A 12,876-nucleotide genomic window follows, 5' to 3' on the forward strand; every position below is an offset into this window, starting at 1 on the left:
CTGTTTTTGCTTTCTCAATGGGGTATTGTGTGTAGATTGATGAGGGGGGGGAAACAATTTAATCAATTTTAGAATAAGGCTGTAACATAACCAAATATGGAAAAAGTCAAGGGGTCTGAATACTTTCTGAAGGCACTGTATGTGGAAAACCTGTTTGAGATGTCGAAAATGGTGGAGTATGCGCTTGGAAAAGTGGAGTCCATCAGAGTGACTAGGAGTGGTCTTATTTTGAAGAGCAGAGGAAGATTGCAGTGGGCCTCAAAAGAATCCAGACAACATAAGTTTTGTGTTTTGATCTTTGGAGCAGGGACGGCCTGTTCAATAGGGCGATATGGGCGACGCACTGCCAAACGGGAAAAGGAAGGGATTTTTTTTCTAATCAATTATATCACGGCAACAGTAGTTATCAGTGTTGTAATCTATACGTCTGATCTGCCACAGTGCCACACTGCCACTAAATGTCGAATCAGGCTAAAGTCGTGCTTCAAATGGCTCCACCCCCTTTTGGGGCGATTTCAGTCAGATTGAAAATCGCCCAGAACTTCTGTCATAGACTCCCATGTAAAATCTATTTTTTTTCAAATTTCAGAGCCTTCAATACAATCTCAATGGGTGTCTGTGGGCTTGCACTTACGCGCTTTCGTCATACGTTACGTAACCATGAACGTAACTGAGAAAAGAGTGGATTGTTTGAAAGAAGTTCCTTTTTGTCGGCGAACATATGAAGATAAATTGGCAACGAAACAATTAGGACCTCCCAGACCAAATTTAATAATTCAACAGGTTTCTACTAAAGGCGGAAAGTCCTACACCCGAGGATTTTCCAAAAATTGGTACGAACGAAAAAAGACATTGCCACTCACTCAACTGGATGACGAGGGATACAGGCTAGCTGTCCGCCGCCACAACGATGAGGTTAGTGTTGATAATCACAAGTTTACTGGATGTGGATATGGTGTAATAAAGGCAGTTTATTCAGAGGTAAATATATCTGGAATCGCGTTCACGGACCCGTTCGTCAAACTCTTAGGGAGCTATAAATTAAGCCCCATTACTTACCATATCAGATAAGAGAAATTGCTGCAGCTACATATATTTTACATCCTGGCCCTACATAGTTCACTATTTGCATCACTTACCAAAATATTACATGTGGTCATATATGCTTGGAAAGTGGAGATGCCATAGAACGTCAAAAAAGTAAACATTGCTGGAGACACATTGCCGTTTTGGAGAAGACATCGCGTTTGCTAGCGAAGAGATTTGTTGTGGCAAATGAACTTGGGCTGGGAATTGCCAGGAACCTCACGATAAGATATATGCATCAGCATTGCGAGTCTCATGATTCTATACGTATTGCGATTCGATACTGTGATTTTATTGCGCACCATATGTCTGTTGCAGAGGGATCAGAAAGCCATGAGAACGAGTTTTGATCAGTCATGGAAATAAAAGTGCTGAAAACAAATTGGCTCCCAATGTGAAAAGATTGAGAACAAGCTATGAAGGAACAATAATGGTGTTTTGGTGCAGGTACAGCCAACTAGCGCTAAAATATTGCGATATTGTCAATACAGTATATCGTAAAGTATCACTATGTAACTCGATTTCTTTCACCCCAATCCCTCAAATTAACGGTAAATAACTGAATTGTTTGCCCCACATTTAGCTAAGATGATTAGCTAGCCAGCTAAAATGTTTTAGTTAGTTAGCAGTCGCATCTACAATAGTTTACTGTCAATAACATGTCTCCAAAAATGACGTGGTGTCTCCAATTGTGTTGACATTTTACAATTGCAATGCGCATCCATGAGTATCCACTTTCTGTAGCTCAGCTGGTAGAGCATGGTGCTTGTAACGCCAAGGTAGTGGGTTCGATCCCCGGGACCACCCATACACAAAAATGTATGCACGCATGACTGTAAGTCGCTTTGGATAAAAGCGTCTGCTAAATGGCATATTATTATTATTATTATTATTATTATTATTATTATTATTATCTGAAGAGAGCCCCGAAACATTGTGTGCAGACATTTTATGCAATAAATGAAGTAGGTTCAATCTAGTAGTTCTGATCTTCTGATTGGTCCTGATGAGTTGGGCGAGGTCCCCTGCAGGCTACTGTCACTGTTGCATTGGCTCTGAGTCGGGTTCTCTGTCTTCAAATGTTCAGCCTAAGAGAGGGGATTTTTGTGTGTGTGTGTGTGTGTGTGTGTGTTTAACAGTGATGATGTGTGTGTGTGTGTGTGTGTTTAACAGTGATGATGTGTGTGTGTGTGTGTTTGTGTGTGTGTGTGTCCTCAGAGCAAGAACTCCTGAGTTGGAAGAACTGAGAGGCCTATGGCGTGGGTGTTGTCCTTGGCCACCTGCTGACAAGGCTGACAAGATAGGACCCTTTTGTCCATTGTTATTGGATAGGAACAGAACTTATAACCAGCTCCTGACCTAAATAGATCTTAGCACAACATTTTACTCAACATATCATATTCCATATTCACTATAACAAATATATTTACTACGACATTAGCAAGAACCGCCACATCCTCAGCCGGCTAATCCAGTGTGTGAAGTTTTGCGGAGTGTTTGAGTTAGCTTTGCGAGGCAAAGATGAAACTGAGGGCTCCACCAACCCTGGTAAGCCAACACTTTTGAGATCAGTCAATAAATGCTTCTGGTATTGACTTATATGCTGCCCCTGTCTTCATGTTGTTGCTGGACATATCTTTTTTTAAATGTGTGTAGGTCACCTAAATCATCAGAAAAATTGCCCCTCCTGAGAATTTTTTCAGGAGCCGCCACTGCTTTGGAGTAGAGTACCCGTCAAAGGAGTCATCTCAGGGGTGACGACTGATGTTCAGGTTGAATACCTGAAGAGAATTCCTGGTGTGGTTGGTGCCCGACGTCTCACCCCCTGGGTGAATGGAGAAAAAGAAAAAGTCTGTCGGTCCTGTTGTTTTTTGATAAAGACCAAATACCTACGCATGTTAATCTTGGTTACGTAAGATACGCCGTAAGAGCTTTCGTCCCCCAACCACTGCAGTGTAAGAATTGTAAAGGATTTGGCCATGTTTCAAGTGTGTGCCGAAAAACGGAGTATACTGAAGAACGGTGTGTAGAAGACGACGTGTTGCAATTGTGGTGGGGATCATGATCCTGAGTGCCATGTAAGGGTGAAGGAGATTGAGGTGGCAAAAGTTAGAGCGGTCAATCGAATATCCTATGCAGAAGCGATTTAAAATAATCGAGAGAACAAGTGATGCTAGTGAAGATATCGTAGTGGATGCACCACAGCATGTAGTAAATGTTTGCTGGCCGACAAAATATACCCTGTGTTAAAAATATGGATTTTGTTGCGTTCATTGCCACAGTTATAAACTGAACAGCACAAGTCTCAAAGAAGTCTGTAAGTCGCTCTGGATAAGAGCGTCTGCTAAATGACTAAAAATGTAAATGTAAAAGTCTAAGAAACCGGACATTATTGAGGCTGCGGCAGAAAAGTTTTTGGGACTTAAGGATTTTACACATGAAGACATGCAAGGGGTACTGGTGCCGGAAGACCCGCCCTCCCATGTTCCCCTTGAGCCTGTGTAGGGATCAGATCTATTGTTTGATTTATTTATTTAATTAATTTTTTGTTAGTTTGTTCATTTTGGGGGGGAATCCTGTTTCCATCCCGCATAGTAGGTTGTGTGATCGCCAATATACTGAAGAAGAAGAAGAAGAAAAAATGGGCATGAACCACTTTTGGTAGCATAGGGGCACCTCGGGGCTTTCAAGAGGTTATCCCCTTACCCACTTCACATGAACGACTATGGTATATCCCAACTACATCGATTACCTGAACTTACGTCATCGTCCCAACAATTCGTTTCAAGCGTCGTAGTAGTCTACTGTGTGTGTGTATGGTAGGTCACTAAAGTGAACTATGTAGTACTGGCAGCAGAGAGAGTTAGCAGCCTATGAATGTTCACCAGGATCACTAACTATGGACAGTTAACCAACCAACAGATGTAGGTGCTTGGATATGAGGCAAAAGAAAGCGACGGTGGAACCGAAAGCTGGCTTCATCAATCATGAAGGAGTTGAATGAGGTTGTGAGTCTAGCTAACTGTCTAACTAGTCCAACACAAAAGACTTCCACAGCGATGGAGGGTCTACCCGGGATTTTGTTGCTTCCATTCTCGGGTCCTGTATCTACCGTTTAGAATTCTCTGTTCTTTTGGATCGGAATTAGCGTTATTTTTCGTTCTAAACAACATCCACTATGTCGGACCCAAGTTACTGTACCACAGTGCCAATCCACAACAAGTCGCAATTTGTAACAGGAGCGATGCTAAAACGATCAAAAAGGTAGGTTGACGTAGTTATTTAACCAAGCTCAACGGCAACAAATTATTGACATTTTAATGTGTTTGTATTGTTACTTTTTAGGCTTTTTTCTTGTATTGGCCTGGCGTTCTCAGACAAGTCTCTGAAAGAACCCGTCTATGGTGCAGATGGACATCCTAGATGGACACATTGACCGCAACATTTTTGCATTGTGTCCATTGCACACATTCAGGAATAATGTAATACAAATTTTCTCGTTACGTTGTAACTAATAACATAGCTGATGTTGACGCGTCATTGGCTCGTAAATTTGCTTTGCCGGGTTGTTTTTGTTTCAGAGCGTGCAACTAGGTAAACTTGGCCAGTGCATAGAGAATTGGCTGTTGTGAATATTTATCGTTTGCTACAGTACAGTTATGGAAATGTTTAAGTCTGTAATATTGTTTGTTAGAAGGAGAAGGGAACAAAATCTAAGTACACCTACAGTCCTTGTGAGATTCAAAACAATGATACTATGCAGAATAAACACACATTCCTGTTTCACGGGGCATTTTGTGTTGTTCACTGCTGTGTCCTTTGCAAACCATCCTAGATCTGGTAGGCCTGTGGTCTATGACAGTATCTACTCCTCATTGGTCAGTAAGTGATGCTATTCTGTCCTTTTATATTGACCCTTATTGTTCCCCTTCTGCTCAAATCGAGGAGATGATTCACTTGACTCCTCCTCCCAGTCTTTATCATAAACTGTCTGTGTCTGTCTGTGTGCCTCCTGTTGATACACAAAACCTATGCTTAAAGTGAAATGCATGCGTTTCCCCCCTCATATTTTGTTGCTTCACAGTTAACAACAAAATACATTTGCAATTGTGTTGCTTTTGGTTATATTGAACTGGCAACCTATTAAATACTCAAGCACCCCTTTTGTTTTTTACATCGACCTGTCCTGTTGCTTATGGCAAGTATTGGTTGCTGCCTTTCAAAGCCAGTTAAGCGCGTTAAAAGCGGTGCATCTTTGCCACTCTCAGAATAGAAACAAACCTGTTTTTGATTCTCGTTTTTCCACTCTATGCATAGACTGGTATATTTGTAGTGCTTGAATACCTTTTTATGACATCACTTTTTTGTCATGTTTGACAAACGTCTTATTAATCTGTCCTGTTGTGTTCCAGCCCTGTAATTCATTCCCACAAGTGTCAGTCTCTAGTCATCATAGGTTTCCGGGCACTGCAGGTTAACAACAACACGATGCCAACACTGCATGACGCGGCATAGCAGAGCTGCTTTGATATACTTCTTAATGGCAGGGCATAGCATGGCAGTGACTGTGAGAATGGTAGACTGACTACAATAGATGGATGGATGAAGGCCTTGAGTAGGCCACATCGATTATTTAGGTGGGCCTAAACCTTAATTTGTTGTGATATTGGTTGAGGGTAAATGCTCTTTGGCCTCTGGTTTGTTTCAGTCAAAGGAATAGGTGTGCCTCTCTTGTCCTTTTGCAATCTGTAATAGTAGTCTGTAATGCTCTCTGGATGTACTGAAGGCTGTGGACAGAATGTGTGTGGACACTTCTGTCCTTTTTTTCCAGAAAATATTTTCTCTGTGCTACCCTTCCCTGCTGTGTAGGTTGTCTAGCCTGCTAGTAGTTCATGACTTCTGGATTTGGGCTACAAATCCTCAGTCAGTTGTTGCAGCCTGGTTCGGCAGTGTTAGCCTGAATGTTGCATAACAAAGGTGATCTAATCATATGCCAAAGTTTTATTTTTATTTTCCCAAAGTGTGTTGAACTATTCCTGTTATTTACAAAGCGGCACTAACTCATGTTTTTAAGCACTGCAAGATGGATGACTGAAGTGTTTTGGTGTAGCTGGTGACTGACATCTCTATTCCTGTTTGTGTTTCACAGTTGCCGGAGCAGCAACAGGAAGAGTCTTGGTGTGGGGACACCGTCGCCCACTCTGTCACGCCCTCTCTCCCCGCTCTCCGTCCACACCGGTAAGAACCATCACAGGAACAGAAGTTTGTCTCCAACGTATTGTTTTTGTGGCCTATACTACACTATGTAGACCTATGCCCTCACATTGACACATTTGAATGTTTCAGAGTAGGCTGTACTACTACGACATAGCAGGTGCAAATATCAATATTTTGGATTTGTCACGGTACCGTTGGGGCCTCAAAGCATTTGTAGATTTATGCTGTGCTGATTGTGGAAAGGAAGGAGGAGAAATAAATCTGATTTGGCAGGAGAAAATTCAAAAGTTGGCTCTTCGGTAAAGGGGTGGGTTTTGGTGTTCCCCCTCAGCATTTGAATCAATGGGAGTGTATATCACTCGTAGTTGTCAAGCAGGTGCACCCTATAAATAGAGTTCTGTACGAGGGCAGACACTCTCTTTCAAGTTAAATTATGTTGAGGCTTATCTTATTAGGTGGTACAATTAAGCGTTAATTTGGTTTACAGTTGCTTAATTGGTAACAAACCGCTCGCGTATTAATGAACTCTTGTGTCTCGAGTACAAAACAATCCACTCACCGTCAAAGACAAAACTAAATTCTACATTACAACGGCGCATAGACTCCTCTCCATTAATGCCCTTTGATGGTAACTGCTGCTTTGTTTGGCACCCTACACCAGACCTATTTAAGATATTATTCAGTCTAGCGACTTGCAGTAGCTGAGACATGCCTCCCTCCATAGAGTTTGCTTCATCCTTATTCAAAATATTTAAAAAAGGGTTTTGCTACAAAGCTTTAATTACTTATTCCTGTTATCCAAGCTTAATTTACTGTAATGATGGTAATCATCCCTTGTTTTTTTTAGCTGCAAGCAGTCCCCTAGACAGCCCCCGGAATGTATCCACCTGTGCCTCCCTCAACTTCCCATTCGCTCGCAGGTATGTTGGGACCCTGCTACACTTAAGCTCTGGATGTTTATTTGTGTGGGTTTGTCTGAGTTCTAAGGGCCATTTTCCTCTACCTTCAGATCAGACTTACTCTAGAGTAGTAGACCAGTCTTTCTCCACCTCTCTTGCACCTGGTCCTCATCCTTTGAAAACCATTTATGTTAATCAAACACAGAAAAGCGTTTCGTTATTGATTGACCGACCAGTGTCGTTGCACGCACGAGGTCGAGAAACAGTCGGCTCCTCTAATTCCTCCCCTTCAACGTTTGCTTGCTCGCGTCCCTCTTGCCATTTGCTGTGGGTTTAACAATGATGTCACACTCAACGCATTGCCAGCATTTTAGTTCAAAGCAAGGGGAGCAGCCAAATTACAAATGCATCATGCCTGATTGCAAGTTAGTTGGTTGAGTCAGAGTGGAGATCACATCCTCCCTGCTAGGTTAGCCTGCTCCTCACTCAGCAAGAGGAACTGCCCCTCCCTACCTTCAGGCTATGCTCAAATCCTACACTCCAACCCGAGCACTCTGTTCTGCCACCTCTGGTCTCTTGGAACCTCCTACCCCTATGAGGGGCCGGCTCTTCTCTTTCCTGGCACCCAAATGGTGGAACAAGCTTCCCCCCAAAGTTAGGGAAGTATACTGCACAACACTAACACCCTTGCCTTTTTTGCACTAACACTCACGCTTGTCTTTTCTTACTAGCACTGACTTTGTTGATAATTGCTTTATTGAGGAAAAGTTTTACTTACTATGACTGTGATATATCTTTTTTTCACCTAGCTACCTTAAGATGAATGCACTAACTTTAAGTCACTCTGGATAGTAGCGACTTAACCATTTTCAACCAATCTGCTAACCTCACAGCAAGAGGCTTTCTGGTCCAGTGTGGGTCCATACAGTAGGACACATTGATGTAGCTGTGTGTATGCAGTAGCAGTGCGTGGGTAAAATCACAGGAAGCCAAGCCAAAAAGAAAAGCCATATTACAACCTACAGTGGGGAGAACAAGTATTTGATACACTGCCGATTTTGCAGGTTTTCCTACTTACAAAGCATGTGGAGGTCTGTAATTTTTATTATAGGTACACTTCAACTGTGAGAGACGGAATCTAAAACAAAAATCCAGAAAATCACATTGTATAATTTTTAAGTAATTAATTTGCATTTTATTGCAAGTATTTGATCACCTACCAACCAGTAAGAATTCCGGCTCTCACAGACCTGTTAGTTTTTCTTTAAGAAGCCCTCCTGTTCTCCACTCATTACCTGTATTAACTGCACCTGTTTGAACTCGTTACCTGTATAAAAGACACCTGTCCACACACTCAATCAAACAGACTCCAACCTCTCCACAATGGCCAAGACCAGAGAGCTGTGTAAGGACATCAGGGATAAAATTGTAGACCTGCACAAGGCTGGGATGGCCTACAGGACAATAGGCAAGCAGCTTGGTGAGAAGGCAACAACTGTTGGCGCAATTATTAGAGAATGGAAGAAGTTCAAGATGACGGTCAATCACCCTCGGTCTGGGGCTCCATGCAAGATCTCACCTTGTGGGGCATCAATGATCATGAGGAAGGTGAGGGATCAGCCCAGAACTACACGGCAGGACCTGGTCAATGACCTGAAGAGACCTGGGACCACAGTCTCAAAGAAAACCATTAGTAACACACTACACCATCATGGATTAAAATCCTGCAGCGCACGCAAGGTCCCCCTGCTCAAGCCAGCGCATGTCCAGGCCCGTCTGAAGTTTGCCAATGACCATCTGGATGATCCAGAGGAGGAATGGGAGAAGGTCATGTGGTCTGATGAGACAAATATAGAGCTTTCTGGTCTAAACTCCACTCGCCTTGTTTGGAGGAAGAAGGAGGATGAGTACAACCCCAAGAACATCATCCCAACCGTGAAGCATGGAGGTGGAAACATCATTCTTTGGGGATGCTTTTCTGCAAAAAGGACAGGACGACTGCACCGTATTGAGGGGAGGATGGATGGGGCCATGTATCGCGAGATCTTGGCCAACAACCTCCTTCCCTCAGTAAGAGCATTGAAGATGGGTCGTGGCTGGGTCTTCCAGCATGACAACGACCCGAAACACACAGCCAGGGCAACTAAGGAGTGGCTCCGTAAGAAGCATCTCAAGGTCCTGGAGTGGCCTAGCCAGTCTCCAGACCTGAACCCAATAGAAAATCTTTGGAGGGAGCTGAAAGTCCGTACTGCCCAGCGACAGCCCCGAAACCTGAAGGATCTGGAGAAGGTCTGTATGGAGGAGTGGGCCAAAATCCCTGCTGCAGTGTGTGCAAACCTGGTCAAGACCTACAGGAAACGTATGATCTCTGTAATTGCAAACAAAGGTTTCTGTACCAAATATTAAGTTCTGCTTTTCTGATGTATCAAATACTTATGTCATGCAATAAAATGCAAATTAATTACTTACAAATAATACAATGTGATTTTCTGGATTTTAGTTTTAGATTCCGTCTCTCACAGTTGAAGTGTACCTATGATAAAAATTACAGACCTCTACATGCTTTGTAAGTAGGAAAACCTGCAAAATCGGCAGTGTATCAAATACTTGTTCTCCCCACTGTATGTGTTGTGATAATTGCATTGTTTGCTCTATAACTTGTTAGTTCATATGCCTTGCGACCGTGATATACAGTACCAGTCAAAAGTTTGGACACATCTACTCAGGGGTTTCCTTTATTTTTACTATTTCCTACATTGTAGAATAATAGTGAAGACATCAAAACGATGAAATAACACGTATGGAATCATGTAGTAACCAAAATAGTGTTAAACAAATCAAAATATATTTTAGATTCTTCAAAGTAGCCACCATTTGCCTTGATGACAGCTTTGCACACTCTTGGCATTCTCACAACCAGCTTCATGAGGAGTGCTTTTCCAACAGTCTTGAAGGAGTTCCCACATATGCTGAGCACTTGTTGGCTGTTTTTCCTTCACTCTGTGGTCCAACTAATCTCAAACCATCTCAACTGGGTCGAGGTCGAGTGATTGTGGAGGCCAGGTCATCTGATTCAGCACTCCATCACTCTCCTTGGTCAAATAGCCCTTACACAGCTTGGAGGTGTGTTTTAGGTCATTGTCCTGTTGAAAAACAAATGAAAGTCCCACTAAGCGCAAACCAGATGCGATGGCGTATCGCTGCAGAATGCTGTTGTAGCCATGCTGGTTAAGTGTGCCTTGAATTCTAAATTAATCACCAACAGTGTCACCAGCAAAGCACCGCCACATGTCCTCCATGCTTCACGGTGGGAACCACACATGTGGAGATCATCCGTTCACCTACTCTGCGTCTCACAAAGACATGGGGGTTGGAAATCAAAAATCTCAAATTTGGACTCATCAGACCAAAGGACAGATTTCCACCGGTCTAATGTCCATTGCTCGTGTTTCTTGGCCCAAGCAAGTCTCTTCTTCATATTGGTGTCCTTTAGTAGTGGTTTGTTTGCAGCAATTCGACCATGAAGGCCTGATTCACGCAGTCTCTCCTGAACAGTTGATGTTGAGATGTGTCTATTACTTGAACTCTGTGAAGCATTTATTTGGGCTGCAATCTGAGGTGAAGTTAACTTTAATAAACATATCCTCTGCAGCAGAAGTAACTCTGTGTTTTCCTTTCCTGTGGCGGTCCTCATGAGAGCCAGTTTCATCATAGCGCTTGATGGTTTTTGCGACATTTTCCGGATTGACTGACCTGTCTTAAAGTAATGATGGACGGTCTTTTCTCTTTGCTTATTTGAGCTGTTCTTGCCATAATATGGACTTGGTCTTTTACCAAATAGGGCTATCTTCTGTATACCAACCCTACCTTGTCACAACACAACTGATTGGCTCAAACACATTAAGAAAGAAATAAATTCCACAAATTAACTTTTAGCAAGGCACACCTGTTAATTGAAATGCATTCCAGGTGACTACCTCATGAAGCTGGTTGAGAAAATGCCAAGAGTTTGCAAAGCTGTCATCAAGGCAAAGGGTGGCTACTTTGAAGAATCTCAAATATAAAATATATTTTAATTTGTTTAACACTTTTTTGGTTACTACATGATTCCATATGTGTCATTTCATAGTTTTGATGTCTTCACTGTTATTCTACAGTCGTCAAAAGTTTTGACAATGACACAAGTATTGGTCTTCAACGTTTGCTGCTTCAGTGTTTTTAGATATTTTTGTCAGATGTTACTATGGTATACTGAAGTATAATTACAAGCATTCCATAAGTGTCAAAGGCTTTTATTGAGAATTACATTAAGTTTATGCAAAGAGTCAATATTTGCAGTGTTGACCCTTCTTTTTCAAGACCTCTGCAATCCGTCCTGGCATGCTGTCAATTAACTTCTGGGCCACATCCTGACTGATGGCAGCCCATTCTTGCATAATCAATGCTTGGAGTTTGTCAGAATTTGTGGGTTTTTGTTTGTCCACCCGCCTCTTGAGGATTGACCACAAGTTCTCAATGGGATTAAGGTCTGGGAGTTTCCTGGCCATGGACCCAAAATGTCGATGTTTTGTTCCCTGAGCCACTTAGTTATCACTTTTGCCTTATGGCAAGGTGCTACATCATGCTGGAAAAGGCATTGTTCGTTACCAAACTGTTCTTGGATGGTTGGGAGAAGTTGCTCTCGGAGAATGTGTTGGTACCATTCTTTATTCTTGGCTGTGTTCTTAGGCAAAATTGTGAGTGAGCCCACTCCCTTGGCTGAGAAGCAACCCCACACATGAATGGTCTCAGGATGCTTTACTGTTGGCATTACACAGGACTGATGGTAGCGCTCACCTTGTCTTCTCCGGACAAGCTTTTTTCCGGATGCCCCAAACAATCGGAAACGGGATTCATCAGAGAAAATGACTTTACCCCAGTCTTCAGCAGTCCAATCCCTGTACCTTTTGCAGAATATCAGTCTGTCCCTGATGTTTTTCCTGGAGAGAAGTGGCTTCCTCGCTGCCCTTTTTGACACCAGGCCATCCTCCAAAAGTATTTGCCTCACTGTGCTTGCAGATGCACTCACACCTGCCTGCTGCCACTCCTGAGCAAGCTCTGCACTGGTGGTGCCCCGATCCCGCAGCTGAATCAACTTTAGGAGACGGTCCTGGCGCTTGCTGGACTTTCTTGTGCGCCCTGAAGCCTTCTTCACAACAATTGAACCTCTCTCCTTGAAGTTCTTGATGATCCGATAAATGGTTGATTTAGGTGCAATCCTACTAGCAGCAATATCCTTGCCTGTGAAGCCCTTTTTGTGCAAAGCAATGATGACGGCATGTGTTTCCTTGCAGGTAACCAGGGCTAACAGAGGAAGAACAATGATTTCAAGCACCACCCTCCTTTTAAAGCTTCCAGTCTGTTATTCTAAGTCAATCAGCATGACAGAGTGATCTTCAGCCTTGTCCTCGTCAAAACTCTCACCTGTGTTAACGACATGATGTCAGCTGGTCCTTTTGTGGCAGGGCTCGCAAGCCTAACTTCCTTTCATCGGCAACGTTAGCTAGTTAACATTAGCCTTCTACATCTAGGTACTGTACATATTGAACTTCCATCCTCTCAGGCCAGGGGCACAATGTATGAATTTATGGTTGGCTCAGTATCGCCTTCATAATCATTGGCCAGTACGGCGAAT

The 12,876-nt window shown here is 42.9% G+C and overlaps 1 protein-coding gene across 1 annotated transcript in view; it reads left to right on the forward strand.

Annotated features, from left to right (window-relative positions):
- LOC311137561 (microtubule-associated serine/threonine-protein kinase 3-like) overlaps positions 1-12,876 on the forward strand; it is a gene marked incomplete at both ends in the record, with an annotated part of 65,987 nt that overhangs the window by 22,109 nt on the left and 31,002 nt on the right. Inside the window, 2 exons of the mRNA XM_084172078.1 lie at positions 6,236-6,324; positions 7,151-7,223. Of these exons, the coding sequence (XP_084028204.1) occupies positions 6,236-6,324; positions 7,151-7,223 (162 nt within the window). The remainder of the gene's footprint in view (positions 1-6,235; positions 6,325-7,150; positions 7,224-12,876) is intronic.

The sequence above is a fragment of the Coregonus lavaretus genome (genome assembly GCF_964263955.1).
Source record: "Coregonus lavaretus genome assembly, chromosome: 11".
NCBI classification, from domain to species: Eukaryota; Metazoa; Chordata; class Actinopteri; order Salmoniformes; family Salmonidae; genus Coregonus; species Coregonus lavaretus.